At 40.8% G+C, this 22,726-nt stretch overlaps 1 protein-coding gene across 2 annotated transcripts in view; it reads right to left on the reverse strand.

The window, feature by feature from the left end:
* PGAP2 (post-GPI attachment to proteins 2) overlaps positions 1 to 22,726 on the reverse strand; it is a 336,523-nt gene that overhangs the window by 251,511 nt on the left and 62,286 nt on the right. For both annotated transcript variants that reach the window (XM_044073404.1, XM_044073403.1), the window contains exon 3: positions 8,794 to 9,046. In XM_044073404.1, the coding sequence (XP_043929339.1) occupies positions 8,794 to 9,046 (253 nt within the window). The remainder of the gene's footprint in view (positions 1 to 8,793; positions 9,047 to 22,726) is intronic.

Here is a 22,726-nt window from a genome sequence, read left to right on the forward strand (position 1 = left end):
TCATACAGCAAAAGGCCAAATACTTTTCTCCAAAACATTGCCAGAGCAACTTCTAATTGGACTCTGGCACTAATTCACTTTTTACAGATTTTTTCTCCCTTCTTCGAGTAAGTGTGACCATGGGGTTGGTACGTACACACTCACACACACACACACACACACACACACACACACACACACACATAGATACACACACACACATACACACACACACACACACACACACACACACACACACACACACACACACACACACACACAGACAGACACACACAGACAGACACACACAGACAGACAGACACACACACACACACACACACACAGACAGACACACACAGACAGACACACACAGACAGACACACACAGACAGACACACACACACCTTCCTTAAGCTAGGTCTATTATGTACCTTATCGACTGCGTTTGTCGTTCTGTCTTATAGGCAGTTGTTCTCCCAGAACAGAAATCCTGCTTTAAGTTGTCTGTGGCTTAACAGTGGATCCACAGCTTAATATTCAAACAACAGATGCGCGGCAATTACAGCAAATGGAAATCCTGCGCTTAACAGAGGACCCGTGCAAAATCCTGCGCCTTCAAACAGATTAGCGGCTAATGCTGACTGAGTTGACGTAATCACGCACGTGAAGATGTCGGCTCTGAAAGCGCGAGTTCTAAAAAAGAATAGATTAAAAAATCGGAAATGAAGGGGTGCCACTTGGGAATCGTGGCACCCCATTATTGGGACCCCAAAACTCGGTAAAAAACGAGTAATTCGGGACATGTGGGAGGTATGTTACCACTGCTTTCTTCCAGGATGTTGGTACTTCTCCTCCTCTTAAAATACTGTTAAACAAAACCTTCCAGATCTTTATCAGTTTTTCCCTCCCAGCTTCCAAACTTCCACAGGAATACCATCGATTCCTGGGGGGTTTCTTGTAGACTGGTTATACATCACAACTGACTCATCTTCTCCTATCCTAACCAATAGTAATTGAGCCTCAACTACCTCTAACTTTGGCATATTTAATTCTTCCATAAACATTTCCATTTGTATTTTTTCTTGATTTGCATATTTCTCTGCTTTATACACACTTCCATAGAATTTCCAAAATATTTTTAATACCGCTAAAGGATCTCTCGTTAACTTCCTTGTTAGAGGCTCCCTAAGCTTGGCAACGGCCCATTCTACTTTCTCTTGCCTGAGTCTCTGTGCTAAAAGTTTTTGTGCTCCACTGTTATTATCAAAAAACAGTTGCTTAACAGCAAACTTTCTAAGCTCATACATATTATCAAGGTAATCACTTATTTTCTGCTTAACATGCTGTAGTTGATCCTCTTCTTGTTCTGTGAGATTCCCTGTATTTTGCAACACTAACATTTTTCAGTCCCTCTAAATAATTCTGGTTACTTCTTAACCATTGCTCCCTTTCTTTTACTTCCACCCTATTTTTAAACTCACTTTAATTTTATCCCACTCCCTAGCTATATTTTCAGAAGACATTTCTATCCTTTCTAACAGCTCCTGAAAATTCCACTCTTTTCAACCGATAAAAATGAGACAATGGCGCTTTCCCACTTATTTCATTACCTTTTATTTTAGTTATTACTGGTGCATGATCTGAAACAGTTACTGGGCGTGTATCAAGACCTTTAATTAAATGTACCATGTTCCTGTGAAATGTAAATTCTGTCTAGCCTAGCCCAGCTTTTATATCTTGGGGATTAATATGCAAATTCACTCTGAGCTTCTATTACGGAATTCCCATCTTCCATGTCAAATATTTTCATAAATTTCTTCAAAAATCTACCCTCCTTTGTTATACTTTCCCTTCTGAGCCCCCCAACACATTTTCATCGTTGCAAATCACATTCCAGTACCCACCTGTAAGTAAGTAATATTCCTTGCTGAAAACCGATTATTTTTCCCACAATTTTCTTATGCTCCATTACAGCATTTTTAGATTCAATATAAATGCATGGCAATGTAATCCTCCTCTCTTGCCAGTAGCACATCAGAAAGACAAATCTGTCATTATCTTTTTTATTTCAAAAGGATAGCCACACTCACAGACTTGAGTTAATTTAAAAGAAATGTTAAACATGCTAAGACGCACGATGCAACCTGTGCTTCTACTAAGTGCTAATTGGTTTTGTCTTTTCTTTATAGCTCTCCCAGTTGGGAAAACCCCTGAATGCTTTCAGGGAACATTATATCCTAGCCAATTTCTCTTCTCAGTTTTTTATTCCTTCAGCCAATCACTCTTTATCAGCCTGTCTGCATGGAGAAACAAGAACCAGGCAGCCAGTTTCTCTTTATCAGTCTGTTTCCAAGGAAACATGAAAATCAGCTGCAGAACTGCCAATGAGCATACATACATTTGTTAGGGAAAAAATGCCTCATAATATTCAATATTCTGATCTGCAAGGCCATGGAACGTATACCATGGAACTTATAAACAAAGACATTGGCAACCTTCAAACAACAGACCCCCACTCAGTTTAGGTTCGTGAAGGGCCGATCTTGTCTCCTGAACCTGACTGACTTCTTTGAATCAGTCTCCAGAGCTGTAGATGAGGGTAAGGCAGTCCACAAAGCCTATCTGGACCTGGCCAAGGCCTTTGACACTATCCCCCACTCTGGAATCACAGATAAACTTACTAAGCTGGGCATTAATCCCTACATCACTCAATGGGTTGCCAACTGGCTTACTGACAGAACTCACACTGTAAAAGTAGCCAACTCCAAATCCAGCTCCAGACAAGTGGAGTACCTCAGGGTTCAGTCTTGGGACTGCTCTTGTTTGGCATCTACTTATCTGAAGTACAGGCCAACACTAGGGACTCTGGCTAACAAAGTTCGCAGATGACTGCAAACTGGGAGCCTTTATTGAATCCCCAAATTATGTGGATATTCTACAAAAGGGGCTTACAAAAACAGATGCTTGGTGCCAGAGCCATGGGCTCAAGCTCAATGCCAAGAAATGTATAGTTATCCACTTTGGGGGAAAAACATGTACCCATGAACTACCACATAGGTGGCAGTACACTAAACACTGAAAGTGTAGTAAGAGACTTAGGGTCACAGGTGGACAGTGGTCTCACCTTCGATAACCACATCGCTACAACAGTCAGGAAATCCTTCTATGTGGCACGCCTCATCACTAAGGGCTTTTCATCCAGGAAAAAGCAGGTTATTGTCCCACTGTACATAAAATCCACACACTTGAAGGAAATCAGGCTCTGCTCTTGGATAGTCCAAAAACTTTAATAATCCACAAGGAGAAAAAATGCTTTAACGCTGACAATAACAATACGTTTTCGATTCGTAGTCTTCTTCAGAAAGTAGAACTCAGAGTGAAAATAACACTGGTACAACCCTTTTTATACCCAGAAACACATAATAATTGATCAATTATTCAATTAATCCTTAAATAACACTCATAACTCATCCTAACAAGAAGAAACTACTATGAAAACCTTTTTACCCTTTTTTAACACTATTAGCCTCTTACTTAAAAACATATTTAATACAAATTACTAAACTAACTATAAACAACTAAAAATCTTCATATAGTATACATGAATATATGAATATTTTAATAATTTATATCCATATAGTCAAAACTTTCAACATTTTAACCTCATCCAAACAAATTTGGCGCCATCTGGTGTTGCAAGTGATATATTACAAAAGTAAAAACTCAACAATAACTGCTGAATAAAACGTATGATACAAATTATCGAATATGCCAATAATATAATTAATATAATGATAAATAAATTAATATTAAGAATGAATAACAGAAACTTGTATATATTACATACCACCAATTAATAAATAAATTAATTTAATTCTAAATTCATATTCAAATATTCATAAGAGCTATAAAAGCTATAATGAATAATCTATACTAAAATTGATATTATGATACTAATGACTAATATTCCTACTGTAAAAAACATTTAAACTTATGATACATAGCTTATGAATATTGAAACATGTATATGTATGTTAAAAGTATGTATATTGTCCCACTGTACTCATCCCTCATTAGACCCATTATAGAACACAATGCCCCGTTTGGTATGTACCTCTAAAGACATCTGCAACAACTGGAAAGGCCGCAGAAATACCTCACTAAAAGAGTCACAGGCCTAAAGCAGATGCCCTGTGCTGACCATCTAAAATAACTCCAGCTACACTCTGTCACATATCGTCTACTCAGGGGTGATCTCTGCTTAACATACAAGCTGGACAGATAGTTTCCTGACCCAGAGACTCCCCAGACTCTGGAATAGACTGCCCATACATGTCAAGCAGAGCGTCTCTTGAACCTTGACAATTGGATGGGAGATGGAAAATGCACCCCGGGGATCACATCAGTCCCCCTGCTAGACAGGGGTCCAGGTAAGTAAATATTGTGGGATGAAATAGCCAGGGAATTGTTATGGCTAGGCTTGTATAGGCCCTAGGGCCGATAGCCTAGTACCAAACCTATGAACCTATTTACTTTCTTACTCTTAAAACGTGTTACTAAATCAATCTAAGGTCCTTAATCCAGTCATTTCCCCATGCAAGAATGAGAAAAAGCATAATCATTTTTCTTTTGTCATGCTTTTTTAACCAGGCTTTTTTCACTGCAATGCTTACATTTCTTAAAACTGAAGAAGAAAGAGAAGGGAGAAAAAACAGCAGCACCTGTTTCCAATCCCATTACACATAAACTTAACTGAAAACTTTACTTTATAGCATGCAAAGAAAACCATACACCACAAAAACAGTTCTAGTAAGAAAAAAAAAAGTATTTACTTACAGTTAATTTTCTCCCTCCTCTTCCCCTTCCCAAAGCATTTTTGAACATTAATGACATGAATTAGGGCATATGCTTTAGAGTCCACCACAAGTCCAACAAATTCTGAAAAAACCCAAAATTTCCAGATTTTCTTGTTCTGTCATTTTTCACACATATAATTATTGCATTGCAATCCCACATTAAGTTACTGGTTTTATTACTGTTCATCTCCATCTCACAAATCCTGTCTCTGCATCATTTCCATCATATTCTCAATTCTTCTCATGGTCCCTTCCTCCTCTCCAACATCTTCCTTTGAAACAATGGAAAACATTTCAAAGGAACAGTCTCTCTAGTCTTTATTACCAGAAGAACAAGCAGCAGAATCTCCAGCTCAGTTTTTGTTGGACAAACTTTTGTATTTCTTCCCTGACATGTACTTCATCAAAAAATGATCTGTCCCTCCAGGGAAGAATTCTTTGAAGACAGCTGGGTAAAGCAGTTTGAATCTCACACTTGTGTCTCGACATTCCCTGAACAGTGGAATAAATATGCTTTTCTTCTGACTGGTGTACAATGAGTAATCATTCTCCATAAACATTATGCTCTCTCCCACTTTTAGTACTTTGTCCTTCTGCCACAGTTTTGTGAAAAATAACGCCTTCTGCTTCTGGGATTGCATCTTTACTATTAAAGGTCTAGGGTGCTTTCTAATAGCCAGGTGTGGAGCATTAACATGATGTGCCCTTTCAGTTAACAACTCCTGCTTTTGAATACCAATCCAGTTGCTTAGTTGTGCTTTCATAAAATTAATGCAGTCTGTTCCTTCCAGCTTCTCTGGTATACATAAAAATCTCAGGTTTTCCCTACATGCCATGTCCTCAAATTCTATTATTTTTTGAAACACCTCTTCCTGCGCAGTCTCATATTCAGCCAGACTTTTCTTCATTTCGACCTCTGATTTTTGCAGCTTTATCACCTCAACTAAATATTTGTTTAAAGCTTCTTCTGTTTTTGCCATCCTTTTGTTGTTTGTGTTGATATACTCCATCAGAGTTTCTTTTATTTTAATGAAGTCTGTGTGCAGTTGTCTTGCGTCTTCCTGTAAGTTACTGGAATTCACATCTGGAGGTTGCACTGTTTTTGCCAAACAGCTGCAGAAATTACCCCAGTCAGTGTTTCTTCCTCTCTTTTTGTAGCTGATTTTTTTTCTAGGTCCTATGTAATTCCTTCTTCCTGGCATCCCAGGCAGTACACTTACTAGCCAATTACTAAAAGTCTACTGGTCTTCTCTGCTGAGTTTCTAGAATTAAGCTGTTACAAGATGGCTGCACATTGAGTAAATCCAATGTTCTCTCATGTTAGTGAGTACTATTTGACCCTCTTGTGGGTGTGCTGACTAGCTATTCCAGAGCATCTGCACTAACAAAGTCCAAGAACCTCTGAACCAGTATGTTTGCAGTCATGTATGTTTCCCAGTTGATGGTAGGACAATTAAAAATCACCCATTTGTAAGGTGTTGGACTATATGGCAAATGACTCCAGTAAGTCCAGGTATGCTATATGCTTTCCCTGTTTCATGGTGGAGGACCTATTGCTAGCTAGGATGTGGTAGGGGGCTTTGCCTACAGTTAATTGGACATGGAGGAGCTCAAGTGAATCATAATGTTTAGTCTAGAGATGTACTTATTAATGAAGATGGATACACTTTCTCCTTCAGATCTTTCATGCTCAGTTTGTGGTCTGACATATGGAAGACACTGTAGCCCTACATTGCTGGGGTGCTTTCCCCACCTTTGAACCATGTCTCGGTGACTGCACAGATGTCAGCATCATCTAAAGCAAGGGATGCTTTTGGGACTGTAGCCCTACATAGCTGAGGTGCTTTCCATGCCTTTGAGCCATGTCTCCGTGACTGCACATATGTCAGCATAATCTAAAGCAAGGAGTGCTTCCAGGGAGATTCCTGCTTAGACTCCTAGCATTAAGCATCAGTACCTTTATCTGGAGATGATTTTGTTATGTTGGGAGGTTGGTTATTTTGACACTACCTAAAAAAGCACAATATGGGTGGCTAATTCCTACAAAAAACATGTTTCTGGCTGTTCCATATACCCAATTGTTCCTCTAATACCATCTACATATATAACAATTGATGAATGTTTTATCACATCGTTTTCACATTTTAAAACAATATCCACTGCTCACCCCCATTCCAAATACCCCCTCATCATTATCAATCATAATATCAGAAACTGAACAACAGAACAAAAAAAATGTTGACATTTAACTCAATTTACTCACCGTGAAACTAAAGAGTCCCTTGCCCAGAAAATATAAATTCATTCAACAAGTAACAGTCCTCCTTTTTTCACATCTAAACAAAAATCTTTCCCTAAAGTCTTCAGTCTCAAATGATCAGTCACAAAAAAGTATCTTTTTCAAAATGTATCAAGGATCTAATGTCTTTTGCTTCAAAACCCAAAGGTAATGCTAAATTATCCCACACAAAACATTTCTTTTCTTCCTTATCCAAAAAACATTTTTTTAACCTTTTTTTTTTAATTTTTAATAAAGTTTAAAGTACCTTTTGCTCTTCTAACTGCATCAGCATACATTTTACAGATTGCGTCCCACCTGTAACCTTATGTCCATCTAACTCAAAGATTCATTTCCTTTCTGCCCAGTTAACTGTCCATTCCGAAAAATGTTTCCATCATATCCAACCACAAAATCTCTGACTATTCTCCAAGGTCACCTTTGCTCAATAAACCAACTAGTTTTTCACCAGGCAAACCTCCAGAAGCAATTTCTTTACAACTTCTTCAAAATCCTAATTTTTAAAGTCCGCTAGACGCCAAACATTTGTACTATCCACTCACTTTTCAACAGTTTTCTGTCTGACTGACAGAACCAAACTACTATCACCAGCAAAACAATTTTACAGAGTCTTAATTGCATGCTAAAAGCATCTTAATTGGCATGCTAACAGCTTTATCTAAGTATGGTCCAGAACACGTGTAAAATAATTCACTCTGAATACTTCCACTGCCCTCCATTCAAAACATTCAGATACTGAGTAAATACAGTCATGAAATCGGATATCTTCAGAGGGATTAATATCATCGCATCAAACCCAAGCAAAAACATCAAACCAATCAGAATCAGAATCTTTAACAGCTTGGGAATTGAGTATAGTTTCAACTTTGCCTTTTGAAGACAATGAATGGTGAATTTAGATACAAAATTCAAAAATATCTGGCTTCATTTCAAACAAACCATAACAATTTTCTGTGGAGTATTTTATTGGGGAAAGAGAAACTTCAGAAAACATTTCTAGGCTAGTACTTTGAAGACAATATCTAAAAATAAAGATGGTCAGAAGTCCTGTGGTGTAAAGGAATAAAGCTCTTACTGCAGCTAAGATGAGTAATGTTCAAGTAGCAAAAAAGGATACTGGACAGTCTTACACAGGGTGGGGGTGGGGGTGGGTGGGAGTGAGTGTCCAACATCAGCTCACTCATCCTGGGGGGGGGGGGGGGGGACCTAGGCTTGCTGTAATATAGCAGAAGTAAGAACCTGCAAACTCATTTCTACAAGTGCATATACCACTAAGTCAGGCATTGAGCATGCACGGAAGTGCTTGCGACTTATTGATACAGCAAATATATGGAGCACAAAGTTTGTCATGGAAGGTAGTGGGTGTTAGGTACATTCCCCAAAGATGACACTACACTAGCATTCTCAACTTCTTTACTGGTGCCAGATGGGGGGCTAAGATGGGTCTGATAGAGCTGGTGAAGGAGGACGGGAGCTGGTGCATGCTGATTCTCAGCTGCAGGGAGAAAGAGACAAAAATAAGGTTGGTCAGTAAAAGCAGAGCCAGAAGTTTAATAAGGTATCAATAAAAGCAATACAAGTTTTTGTGTGCATCCCATTTTGACTACATGAACAAAGCAAGATCAAAACTTAAAAAAAAGAGATGTCAGCAGGTACTTACCAAAATTTTCAGTTGACGATACATAAGTCAGAATGATGAGACAGGAGTTCTCCATAACAGTCAGTGTGAAGTTGATATGGCACAGTGTGCGATACCAATGATGTGCACACGGACTACCTAGGTAGTATTTCCAGTACAGGATGGCCACTAGGAGCCGAGGTGCAGAATGCAGACCTATAGCTATTCGCCAGACATACCTCTGAGGAGTCTCTCCACCAATAGCAGCACTGATTGAAGGGAGGTAGTTTGGAACCTGCAGCAAGACATGAAGAAATAAAATGAAGGTTTCATCTAGATAAATAAAGGGGCTTGAGGGATGGCCTCATAGAATGGTTGGGTGAAAGGGATAAAATGGGGTAGAAACAGAAGTTATAGAAATAATACTCAAATTATCCTTTCTGACAGACACTGGTCAGACTAACATGACAGTTAAACAACCCCCCCCCCCCCCCTAAAAAAAAATATGAGGCTCCTTAAATGGCAAAATATACATACAGTACTTGAGACTAACATCTAGTCTGTTGGGAATGTGGTAGTTTGAATCCACATAGCAGAACAGCATACTTAAAACTGTGATCACATTGTCAAAGCAGTGCAAGGACAGAACAGTTGTATAACTAAACTTACCATAACAGTAGATGTTTGAAAAGTAACCACTGCAGTATCCTAAGCTATATAGATTCATAGATTATTACTAGGCTAACAGCCCTTGTGAGACATTTTAAGCCTAGCAAATTATCCCATGTGAGAATCAAACCCTGTACCTTGTGTCTGTAAGGTAAACACCTTAACTGTGAGCTTTGGCCAGTTAAGACCTGCATGATATCAATTGAATGCATAAGTGTATCTAAGTAATTTTTATCTCCACTTTTTAAAGTAATTTGTTTGTGTTGCATTGAGCAATATCTAGCTAGAAGTTGACTGTTTTTTCAGTAGGTCCCCACCCACCCTCCCTGTTTTTGTCTTGGTGTTAATCTTGGTGGCTTTGTAACTGCCTGCCCCTCTTGTAAATTTGCACTTGGATACTCCTCCTGGGCCCATCTCATTTGCTCACTCAAAAAAAACTTTATTTTGCTTTTGCGTCATCTTAAAAGTACTCAATTGTATTTATTACTGCTTGGTGTAACTCACTCTAAGCCTTTTAGTTTAAGCACTTGGGCTTCAGACCAGTTGTTTTACATTAAGAAGTTTGTGGGCTGCACTGTGGTGGTAGAACAGGTAGCTTACATCCTTCTAAGTTGGGAACTGCTGATTGAGGGCTCAGTGTTTGTTATTCTAAAAGTGTATTAATTCTGGTTTAAGCACTTGGGCTTCAGGCCAGTTATTTTACATTAAGAGGGTTCGTGGTCTGCACTCTTGTGGGAGGAGAGGCTGGACTCTGCCCTTCTGAGCTGGGAATTTCTGGTTAAAGGCTTATAGTGCCTGCATATTTGAACTGTTTCTTACTAAATTGGTACACCTTGTTTGCTGTAGCATAGACTAGATCCAGGCCTGCTGAATCTAGCTTTGTTTGTATGCTTGTTTGCTTGTTAATTCCCTGAAATGCTAATTCCACCTAAAACGCAGCTTTTCAGTGCTTCTGTGGATCCCTAGTGACATCTGCATTGCTTACTGTACTTATTTCCTTGTTTCACTTGAAAGAAAGTTAATGTTTCTCATTTTTGCATTTAAGTTACCTGTAACACATTGCATTTAAGTTACCTGGCACTTGCTCACTAAAGCAATTATATACGTCTGCACTAAAAAATTAAAAGCACTACACCCTCATAAACTCCCATTGAGTGCCTTGTTTCCCACTGGCCCTTTTTTTTTCAATTATAAAGGAATTCCCAATACTATTCTAGCATGTCCAAAGGTCAGTTGTCAATCTCCTCTCCGGTCCTGCTGGTGAATCTGGGAATCTTGAGGCAATGTTACAACTGTCTCATGTACACAGACAACCCTCTCCTCCTCCCAACAAATTCCAACACATGTGAGAGATGCAACCATATATGCGAACTGGAGGCTAAGCTCTCTCAACTCAGTACTGGCGAAACCTGTCAGGAGGAGAAGGAAACCACACTCACTACAATTCCAGTCTCACATAGACCTACCACGACAGCAAACCAAACACATAAACACACAAAAACATACTCGGAGGCTCTAAATAAAAATCGGCCTAAGCAGCAGAGACCTCCAAAGCAGACACCCAAGCAACCGCTACCCCAAAACAAAACACGTGCAACACATAGCTCACAAAGCCAGTGTGCCGAACAGTCACAGCACTTAAGGCTAAACAACACACTTGATATACTTGTAATAGGTGACTCTATCGTCAGGCACACTGACGTCCCGCTCACCAGGCTGAACAAGGAGAAGGTCACGGTGAGCTGCCTGTTGGGCGCTAGGATCCGCCATATAACACAAGCACTCAGGTCACTCCAAGGCAAGTACAAATATGACTCAGTCATTGTCCATGCTGGTGTGAATGACCTGAGACGTACCTCCCTGGACTACATGAAAAGAGATATAAAGGAGCTCTCTGAGTATGTGGCCCAGGCCGGTATGACCCTGACCTTGAGTAGCATCTTACCCTCACCAAGAATGATGCCACAATATGAAGACAAGATGATCAATTTCAACAACTGGCTTAAGTATTGGTGTCATTCAAAGGGGATCCAATGCCTGTCAGCCTGGGATGACATGCTCGACAGGCCACGATGCTTCGCTAGGGACGGCTTGCACCTGTCAGCCCTGGGCTTTCGGATATTGGCAAAGGTTCTTGCTACCCCCATAGTGCCTTTTTTAGGCAAGGCTGAAAAGACAAACCCACCTCCATAGGTATCACAAGGGATAAGAAACTAACAGTAATGCTACTCAACGCCAGAAGTCTAAACCTCAAGATGCATGCACTCGAAACTCTCCTTAGCATGGAGAACATCGATATCTGTGCAGTAACAGAAACCTGGTTCAAGGCTCCCGAGAGCACTCCAGCACTACCAGGTTATACCTCATACCATGCTTTTCGGCCCCAAAACTTGGACCGAACCACAAAAGGAGGGGGAGTATCAATATTCGTCAAAGATACCCACACCTCCAGGTTTGTGGCACAGCACGAAGCATCAGAGACTATCCATGTGCAACTGACAGTGGGTAAAACTGCCTTCCAGTTTATAGCCTGCTACAGACCACCCTCCCAAACCCAGGAAACCCACTCGGCCTTCCTGAGAACACTGGAAAATATGAAGGTCTCTCCAAACACCATTATATTGGGCAACTTCAACTACCCAAACATAGACTGGGAGCAATACTCTTAACTCCAACACCCTAGCTCAAAGGTTCCTAGAATTTATAAACTCAAATGCTATGGAACAACTTGTTACCACTCCCACAAGAGGGAAAAACATACTGGACCTGATCATCACCAACATGGGGACTCTATGCTCCAGACCAGAAGTGTATCCCTCACTGGTAAGATCAGACCATAAACTAATCTCACTGGATATTCACATCCCGACCCCACCCCCTTCCCAGAAAACCACAGTGAAAAACTTCTCTAAAGCAAATTTCACACTCCTCAAAACCGAGGTGGAATCCTTCAAAGCCCTCAGGCCTGTGGAAAATACAGCCCAGACCGCAGAATTCTTTATAAACGCATTCTATGAACACCTTCAGGAATGCATGGATCATGCAATCCCAAATAAAACCAAGACCCAATCCTCCAAAGGCAGACGTCCTGTCTGGTGGCCCCAGCCATAAACAAACTATACAACAGAAGGAGGAAGCTACTACATGAAAGAGCAAAATCCCAAAAAGGGAAGGCATCTCTGATCAGTGTTAGCAAAAAACTACGGGCACTCATAAAATCGTCTAAGGCCAGCTTCGAGAGAAAAATTGCACAAGACACTAAGGATAATCACAAGGCTTTCTTTAGTTATGTTAGGAACCTGGGTGGGAATTCCCAGATATGCTCAGAATTAGTCCAAAATGAGAAAAAATACACCGAACCCACAGACATTGCCAACATCCTAACTGACAGGTTCAGCGCAAACTTCTCCCACCCCTCCCCACCAAAAGGGCAAATATCGATCCCAGCAGAGTGCTGCCCCCCTGACATCTCAGATGCTCAGGTAAGAGCCGCCCTCTCCAAAGCAAACACAGCATCAATGGGAGCAGACGGTGTCCCGGGCTGCGTCCTACATGAACTCCAAGAAGAGCTAAACAAAAACATAAAACTACTGTTCAATCTCGGCATTACCACAGGATATGTACCCAAAGAGTGGCGTACAGCAACAGTGGTCCCTCTCCACAAAGGTGGTGTCTCAACAGATCCTGGAAACTATTGCCCCATAAGCCTGACTAGCTTGGTCTGCAAAGCTATGGAAAGGATCATCATGGACCTCATAAAAACAGATATTGGGGACCTACAGACACTGGATCCTACCCAGTTCGGCTTTGTTAAGGGGAGATCCTGCCTCTTAAACCTGGTCGATTTCTTTGAAACAGTCACCAAGGCCATTGACGAGGGGAAGGTGGTCCACATAGCCTACCTGGACCTCGCAAAAGCCTTCGATACAATACCCCACTCTGGCATTACAGATAAACTCACCAGCTTAAATATAAACCCCTATGCCACTAGATGGGTTGCAAACTGGCTCAAGGACAGAACCCACATGGTTAGAATTGCTGGAGCCATGTCAGACTCCAAACCAGTTACAAGTGGCATCCCACAAGGCTCAGTCCTGGGACCTCTCCTGTTCGGTATATATTTCTCGGAGGTACAGGCCAACACGGAAGGACTGTGGCTGACCAAGTTCACAGATGACTGAAAACTGGGTGCTATAATCGACTCTCCAGCAGACACAAGCATCCTCCAAAAGGGCCTCAAAGAAACAGACAACTGGTGCCAGAGCCATGGCCTCAAGCTAAATGCCAAAAAGTGTACAGTCATCCCCTTTGGCAAAAACAAAGTGCCCACAAATTACCACATAGGTGGTAATCCATTAAGTACAGAAGAAGTAATTAGGGACCTGGGGACCCAAGTTGATAGCAATCTCTCATTTGACAACCACGTGGCCAAAGTGGTTAGAAAAACATTTTATATAGCCCACCTAATCATGAAGGGATTCACATCTAGATCAGGGGAGGTCATCGTGCCTCTTTACTCATCCCTCATCAGGCCCATAATCGAGTACAATGCCCCTTTTGGGATGTACCTTACCAGACACCTGCAGCAACTAGAAAGACCCCAAAAGTACCTCACCAAGAGGATCAAAGGGCTCAAACAGATGCCATATGCTGCCCGGTTAAAGAAACTCCAGCTCTACTCAGTGGAATACCGCCTGCTCAGAGGCGATCTGTGCCTGACGTACAAAGCCATGTCCAACCCGGAATTAATGGACATGCTGCACCTCAGAAAATCCAAATCCCATCGAGTTATGTGCTCGAGAGACTTGAACCTCAGCACTGAAATAAACAGGACATGCTGGAGGGACAGATTCATAACCCAGAGGCTCCCTTCACTCTGGAATAAAATCCCAGTCCAGGTTAGGCAGAGTCCCTCATTGACTCTCTTCAAGAGGAATCTTGATGAGTGGATGGGGGATCGTAGGTTTACCCCGGGTATCACTTCTGTGTCACTGTTAGACAGAGGCACAGTATACTAACCTTGAAAAAGGACATAGCAAAATTAATTTAAAATGGGTGGCGAAAGCCAAACACACTCTGGCTAGGCTTATAAATGCCCTAGGGCAGATAGCCTAGTATGAACCTATGAACCATTGCACCAGCCTCACTCCTAGGTTATATATTGCATAGGATACAACAGCCAGCCAGCTTGGAAAGAATCAGGGCACCTTCCACAAACTCAAATGTTTAGTCAGCTCAAGCTGAGCTAACTAAAAGACAGGTTTGGGTGCAAAGCCCTTCACAGCCTTCAAGTCACTAGAGAGAGGGAGTCTATAATACTGAAAGGACAATGCTAGGAAAAGAAAATAGATGTCCACATCTGAGCATAAAAACAAACAAAAATGGGGATGGGGTAGGGAGGGAGCAGCTACTACAGCAGTGATCACTGGAACATCTAATGTTACAGTAAGCTGACAAACAATTGTACTATGGTCAGCACCAAGTCACTACTGCAGTAGCCTTAACTATACAGGTAGACAACCACAGGTTAGAAGAAATGGGAGGAGGAAGTAAGGTCAAGGAGCCATGGAGAGTGGACCTAGCAAAGTCTGTTCTAGACCTGGAAAAGGAATCTGGTTTATAGTGTTTTGTAAATGTATGCACAGAGGACCATGTTCCTGCTTCTAGAATACTTCTACAATCCAAAACTTTCCAAACGGCCAAAGATGAAGCCAACACCCTGGCACAATGAACCTTGACCCTGCCTGGAAAAGTTCTGTTGTGGTGAGACTAACAAAAGGTAATAGCATGAGACAACCATTTGGAAATGGTCTGTGTTGATATAGGTTGTTGTGTCCTTTTTTCTTACCTTCACAGCTGATCCAACATATGAAGAATCATTTATCCCTCATTGTTAAGTTCAGGAAAGAAAACAAGAGGATGGATAGTTTGGCTTAAAGTAAGGATTAGTTCGCAAAGATATCCTAACTTTGTGGAAAATAAAATAAGGATGACCTAACATAAGAGCTTCCAGCTCAAGATACTCTTCTTGCAAATGTCAGAGCAATAAACAAAACTGTTTTCCATGTCAGGAACCTCAAGTCAGCCTAATGAGCTGGGTCATGGAGCAAGTGGTAGCTTTTCTAATACAAAATTACGATCCCAAGAGAAGCCACCTGTCTTCTTGGAGGCTCTGTATGCAAAATCACCTTCATAAACAACATTTTAACGTGAGTCTACATTTAAAAAGAGAAGGATCCATAAGCAGACATGGTGAAATGTCCGACAGATGAACCTTGATAGAGGACATAGAGTAACTCACACAAATATTGTAAAATCAGAGAAGCACTAGCCCTGAATTTGCGCTGTTTTTTTGTTTTGTTTTTGCACCAACTTGAAAACCTTTTCCATTTGTCAATATATACTTTTCTAGCAGCAAGTTCTCTCACTTCCATTAATACATGTTACATGCCCAGAGAACAAGTGCCTAATGGATATTAAAGCTCTCACCATCCAGGCAATCAATCGCAGTTGTTTGGGATCCAGATGTATCAAATGCCCCAGATCCTGTGTGAGTAAATTCAGTCTGTGAGGAAGCTTGTGATAATTGCCACTGGACATTTCCAAAAGAGGGGAGAACCACTGCTGCCTGGACCAGAAGGGAGTCACTGAATCTTCAGGAGGACCCTTTAAATCAGAGGAAAGCCACACTGGAACATTCCTGTCCCAAGCAAAAAAGAACTATGTCTACCAGGCTTTCTTGCAAGGAGTCCTGGAACTGAATTTTGACATCTGTGTATGTAAAGAGAAGTCAAAAAAATCTACTTGAACTATTTCCCACAGATAGATCAAATCCTGAAAGATCCCCTGATTCAGTTTCCATTTGTGAGAGTCTGTCCTGGTCTTGCTCAACTTGTCTGACACACAATTTTGCTCTGACGGGATACAAAATGACTGAGCTATAAAGCTATAGCCCATGACTAACATGGTTAGTGTGCTCAGAGGTAATATCTGCCCACCCCCCACACCTCTGCTTGTTTATATACCACAACACTGGTATTTATAAACACTTGGAAGAGGTCCAGGGGATCACAGATGATTTAGAGAGTTGACAACATTTATAAGAGCTAGCATCTCTTTTATGTCAATGTGCTTTGGTCTGTCTTTTTTGACCTACAGACCCTGCACTTTTATGCCCACTGATACTGCTACCCAAGCAAAATCCGACAAGCCCGCAGTGAATGATGTACTGAAGGAGGAGGAAGGGGGGGGAGACCTGAATTCTGAGAAAGCTGGGGTGTCCACAACAATCTCCATTTTTACAAATCTGGAAACTGGAATTTGAAAAGACTGTGGATGCTGCCACTAGGACCACAGAGATTTGAGATATCACTGTAGCAAATGTGGAGACTTGCAAAAGGTATCACGAGAACTGTAGATGCCATGAGACTTGAATCCTGGGGAATTCCTTTGAAAGACTTCTGTCTGACTGGAAAACCTCAGGAAGGTATAAATACAGATCTAGCTTTTTTTCCCCCTGTGGAAGAATAGCTCTTTGTACTGAGGTGTCCCTTATGCAGACTGCCCTTTCTTTGGAGGGATTCTTGCTTTCTTTTTGCAACCTCCCTGCTATTGCTTTTTAAAAGTTGGCCACCTGGCACAGAACCCTTGGAAAACTTGGAGAAGGACGGCTAAAAAAATTCTGAGAAGCCCTGAATCGACTTTCTCTGTTCATCACACTTTAAGATCTTTGGAAGAAGCATCCACAGGGTCTTAGACAAATAACGCAGTTCCAGAGGCAGCACAGCTGGAAGACGCACCCACTGAGTCAGTCGCATTTTAAACAAACGAGCAGTGACTTGAGAAACACAAGCAACCAAGTTACATGAAGCAGGTTTCCCCTCACAGGAGGAAACAGATGCCAAAACATTCTTCATACTTTCACAATTAGCCAGGGTAAGCGTTAGCAGGGGTGGGAAGTTGGTATAATGGTTAAGGTGCTTACCTTACAGACAAAAGGTGCAACGTTTGATTCTTACATGGGGTAACTGGCTGGACTTAAAAGGGTCCACAAGGGCAGGTAGTCTAACACTAATCTATGAACTTATGATATCAGCCTGACAATTGGGAATTCTAAAAATTAAAGCTGCAGAGCATACACTTTTTTTCCAAACTTGTCAAAAGCCTTTCCCTCCTAGTCAGAAGGTCAGAATTTTTAATTAACAAGATGTTTAGCAGTAGCTGAATTTACTAAAACACTAACTGTTGGATCAGTTACCGTATAAAAAACTTAAAACACTGAGGTATTTTTTTTTTTTTTTTTTTTTTTTGGTAGGGGCAGCAGATTGACTGTCATGTAAACTGCAGACAGTGACAAAAACATCCTCCGGACAGATAACAACTGTCTGAATAGAAAGAAGCAAGTTCTGGAAATTCCAGTTGTAACAAATCAGAATACTTTCTGAAGGATTGAGAAACTTCACTGTTTACCCAACAAAAGAAAAATTATTCACCCAGGATATAGTCTCAGAGAAAGTGAAAACTTCACAGGCAAACTCAGATACCCCACTCTCTTCAGAATCTGAATCAGAAAACTGAGACGAAACAATTGCATTTGTCTCTTCACATTCCCTTGCATGTTCACCCTCCTAAAACTCTTCAGGGAAAGAGTAATACTTTTTTTCTCTTACCAGAAACAGCTTTGTAAGAAGGGTCAATATTTTGTTCAAGTCTCTGAGCTAAGCCCAATAATAAACTCCTGTCCAGGTTAAATGATGCAGGAAAACACAAATGTTTAGTTCTCTGTTTCTTTTACACAGAAATTTTGGAAGAAACAGACCCAGAATGGACAGGGACACCTTCTCCAGGGATGGGCACAACATTCTGGCTAAATAGAGAAACTTTCACTACCCCTTTTCCCCAAGACCAACAAAAGGTGATACTTCATTTCCCATTAAAGGGATTCCAACAGCCACAGAGGACGTGTGTATCCCTCAGTCTATGGTGGATATAAGGATTACACCACAGAGATCCAAAGAAAATGATGAGTGATGAGCGATCCGAGGAACCAGCTTTGTCCACAGAAGAGAGTCACCCACCTGTGCCTGTTGCAAAATACCAACCTGATATGGTGCAAAGGCTCCTTAACAATCTTTTTCTTTTTATAGCTAGAAGAACGTCTAACTGAGAAACCAGTATGTTATTCTATGGTCAAACTGAAAACTGTGCCCAATTACAGGGGAATTTGTTTTCTCCAAACACCTTTGTTGAATTATCACTTGTGACTCAGGCAAATTTACATTCATATAAAATTAATCACAATAGAATTAACATAACACAAATTATACTTCACATATATTGTTATACATCATATAAACTAAGCAACATTACATAAACTATTCAATTACTGCCTTTACTTACTACATAGTCAATCATACACTTAAACCACACCAACACAATCCTAGATGCAAGCATTTTACATCACAAACCATACTGGACACACTCCCAGTTGCAATCATTATACATTGCTTATAATTTACCCAGTCATTTGCAGTCAAACATTACATAGCTCATGTAAGTCCTGCCGCCTTTTAAACCTCATCCCTCTACGTGTTGCTCCCACAATTCCCATTTTTCCATGTGGTTTGCTCCTGTCCTTCTCTGTTTTATCTTATTACAATATTCACTAATTCTACTACAGGTGGTTTAGATATTGATTTCCATTTTCTGGCAGCCACTACTATTAGACACAGCGAGGCATTATCATGCCTAGGCAACTCCTATTCTGTACTATAGCTCAAAAAATCATTAATGATTTCTGGGAAAACTTAGCAGCAACAGTTGGTTAAAAGTAGCATAAAAGCACCTTTTTCGCAGGATAAAAAAACAATAAAAAATAAACCGCAGTCCCAAAAAGTAAAATAACAGTCTCTACACAGAAATAGTAGTTTAAAAACAACATAACAACTTATTTGTCACAGAAGTAAAAGTGCACTCCCATTTAAAAGTACATAAAAGTCACGAGACAGTCAACAAAAACACTTTTTCTTTCCTTAAAAGTTCAAAATTTACAGAGAAAAGCAAGCCTTCTGATATAAAAAGGAAAAGTGAAAGTCTTTCCTGAAGGGAATTTATATCCCTAGCAATGGAATAGTGTTAGTAGACAGTCAATCCTCAAATGCACACAGAGGGGAACTCTATTTGTTGGCAGGAAAGCTCAGAAGGTCTTGAGTCCTAAACCTGTCTTTTGGTTAGGGCATGTGGGAGGTCCTAAACCTGTCTTTTAGTCAGTTCAGCTTGCGCTACCTAATGGTTAGGGCATGTGGGAGGTCCTAAACCTGTCTTTTAGTCAGTTCAGCTTGCGCTACCTAATGGTTAGGGCATGTGGGAAGTCCTAAACCTGTCTTTTAGTCAGTTCAGCTTGTGCTACCTAATGGTTAGGGCATGTGGGAAGTCCTAAACCTGTCTTTTAGTCAGTTCAGCTTGCGCTACCTAATGGTGAGGGCATGTGGGAGGTCCTAAACCTGTCATTTAGTCAGTTCAGCTTGCGCTACCTAATGGTTAGGGCACGTGGGAGGTCCTAAACCTGTCTTAGTCAGTTCAGCTTGCGCTACCTAATGGTTAGGGCATGTGGGAAGTCCTAAACCTGTCTTTTAGTCAGTTCAGCTTGCGCTACCTAATGGTTAGGGCATGTGGGAAGTCCTAAACCTGTCATTTAGTCAGTTCAGCTTGTGCTACCTAATGGTGAGGGCATGTGGGAGGTTCTCTGAAGCTTTGGAAGCTGGCTGGCTGTTATAACCTTAGCAGGATATAACCCGTGCAGCTTAGGCTACTGTAGCGGTCAGTGATCATGATGATCAGCACATGCAAATTGTCCCTTCCCTTTGGCCACCCTGCTGACCTATTCATTTCCTTCAAAGTAAGAAGCACACAGACCATCTCTTCCCTTTGAGTGAGAGAAAGAAATGGCATTAAACATTAAGGGGTCAAGCCCCGACTTTGCTAGACATACCTAATTAGTATTTCTGGTGCTAGCATGCAAATGGCATACCACAAGCCTTCCACTCATTTCCCCGAGTGACATAAGCTCACAGATGTCTCTGTCTCCATGTGAAACAAATGCATTTACAAGTTCTCCAGTCTCCACTAGGAAACGTGTACAGAGCGTGCATTCCAGGAAACAAGTTGCATCCCTACCCCTATGAGGGACAAGTGGGCTTACCCCCCTCACAACCCTCCACTCCTTTCCCCCTACAGTCGGCTATTCCAGTGATGGGGCTCAGATCAAACTGATGTATTCTGGGCTCTAGCCTTTTACGTGATGGACCCAATGAAAGGAAAGTGTCTGGTCTGCTGATATCTCTTTTGGGATTAAAGGTTGTTACTGAATAATTTCAGGTGGCACAGATTACTCAATAAAATTAGACAGACAGCTGCTCATGAAGAAATACACATCCTTTCACACTCCTGACCTTGGCAGGAAAGCACCACAAAAATCTAATGCAGACCAACTACAAGCCATGATTTGAACACTGTTTTAATGACCAATTCAGCATGAGAAGTAGCTGGTAATTTAGAAAGGGAACTTAAAAGGGGAACTCCAAGACAGTCAGGATAAACCATACTTGGACAGGGGATTTGAAATTTCCTGTCCCTAATATAAAGGTATATACTGCATCAAAAACTGACTCCATGACACGGATTCAGCAGGGAAGGGGTGCATCCATGAAAAAGGTTGCAAATACCAAAGTTGCAGCAACAATGCTGAGCCAGGTTGCAGCCTGTGAGCATCAAGCATACAGGCTACCTAATCAGTAAACGTTTGTCTTTGTCACATATTGTTGTACCGTGCAGAGACTGCGACAAGTAACGGACAAAACACACACAGTATTCTACCCAGCGTCTACAAAACGAAGGGTACCAAATTCACAAGGTGCCATTAAAGAATACTTCTGATGAAACTTTCAGATGACAATCAGCAACATGTCAAGACTACAGCATAAATTATAAACATGCATGTTTATTTCTTAAAATGTCACTTCACACATTCAGTATGTCATTATCACCCAACAGCAGAAATTAAACAAGAAGAAATATTTAACTTCTGTCTGAAAATGTAATTTCATAACATAAATGCAATAAAAAAAGTGTTCTACAAAGCTGTAACAGTTAAGTTCATATTTTATTTTATTTATTTATTTTTACATTTGTTAACCGGCTTAGTTCGACTGGGCCCAGAAACCAGAGGAGAAAAGCTCCAGGAAAGTAATTAAAAAATAAGAAAAAAATATAATTCAAGTTATAAGATACTTAACAATACAAAAACAGAGAAACAAAGTATAAAACACTAATATTTACAAGACAGAAGTACAGTATTTTGAGAATGCAGTAGCAATATGTTTGAGAAATTTGGTGAGCATTAAGTTATATACAAGGACTATAACAATGCCTAAAATAAAACATATGTAATATACAATTCAGAGTAACATCATGACATAGTACAACAAAGATGTGTCAGGTACTAACTGCAGAGAGAATAATATGTGTAGACAGTTTAGACAGCAGATATGCTACCAGTGTCCACAGGTGTACCCCAAGGAAGTGACATTCTGGAGCATTTCTCCCTGGGCCTCCGCTGAAAACAGGATCTGTGAAACCTAGTCGGACTTTCCCAGTCAACAAATGTTAAATAAATAAATAAATAAAAATACTCGGCCCCCTCCTTTTTATCCTGTTTATCAATAATATAAACTCAGCAACTCAACTCGCAACGATCGTACAATACGCAGACGCTACATCTCTTATCTGCTCTGCCCCACCCTCCAAGAACTTCAAGATAAGACATAGAAAGCATTTTAGGAAACAGAAACCTACCTATCCAATCTCAATCTCATTCTAAACCCCAAAAAGACCAAACTGATGTTTTTCACAAACAAACCAACCAGTAACCACTCTCCATCCATCACAATTTATTCCACCAATGGAACCACAAATGAACCCATAAATCACACCAAACTCTTAGGTGTTACTATATATGACGGGCTGAAATTTGATATTCACATTTCCCTGACAATTAAAAAAGTCCATGCCAAACTTGGATCTCTCTACCGTGCCAAACCTTTCCTAACAAACCAAGTCAGTCTAGCCACTGCTACATCCCAACTTCTATCAACCTTACTCTACTGCTCACACATATTTACAAACCTCTGCAAAGCCGACCTTAACAACCTATCATCCTGCTATAATGTTGTTGCGTCTTTCAGCTTTTCCCGGTTAGGGGTTGCCACAGCGGAACTCCGGTCCGCTAATGATTGGTAGTTGATTTTTA

The sequence above is a fragment of the Protopterus annectens genome, chromosome 5.part1, assembly GCF_019279795.1.
Source record: "Protopterus annectens isolate FY-2018-M chromosome 5.part1, PAN1.0, whole genome shotgun sequence".
Taxonomy (NCBI): domain Eukaryota; kingdom Metazoa; phylum Chordata; order Ceratodontiformes; family Protopteridae; genus Protopterus; species Protopterus annectens.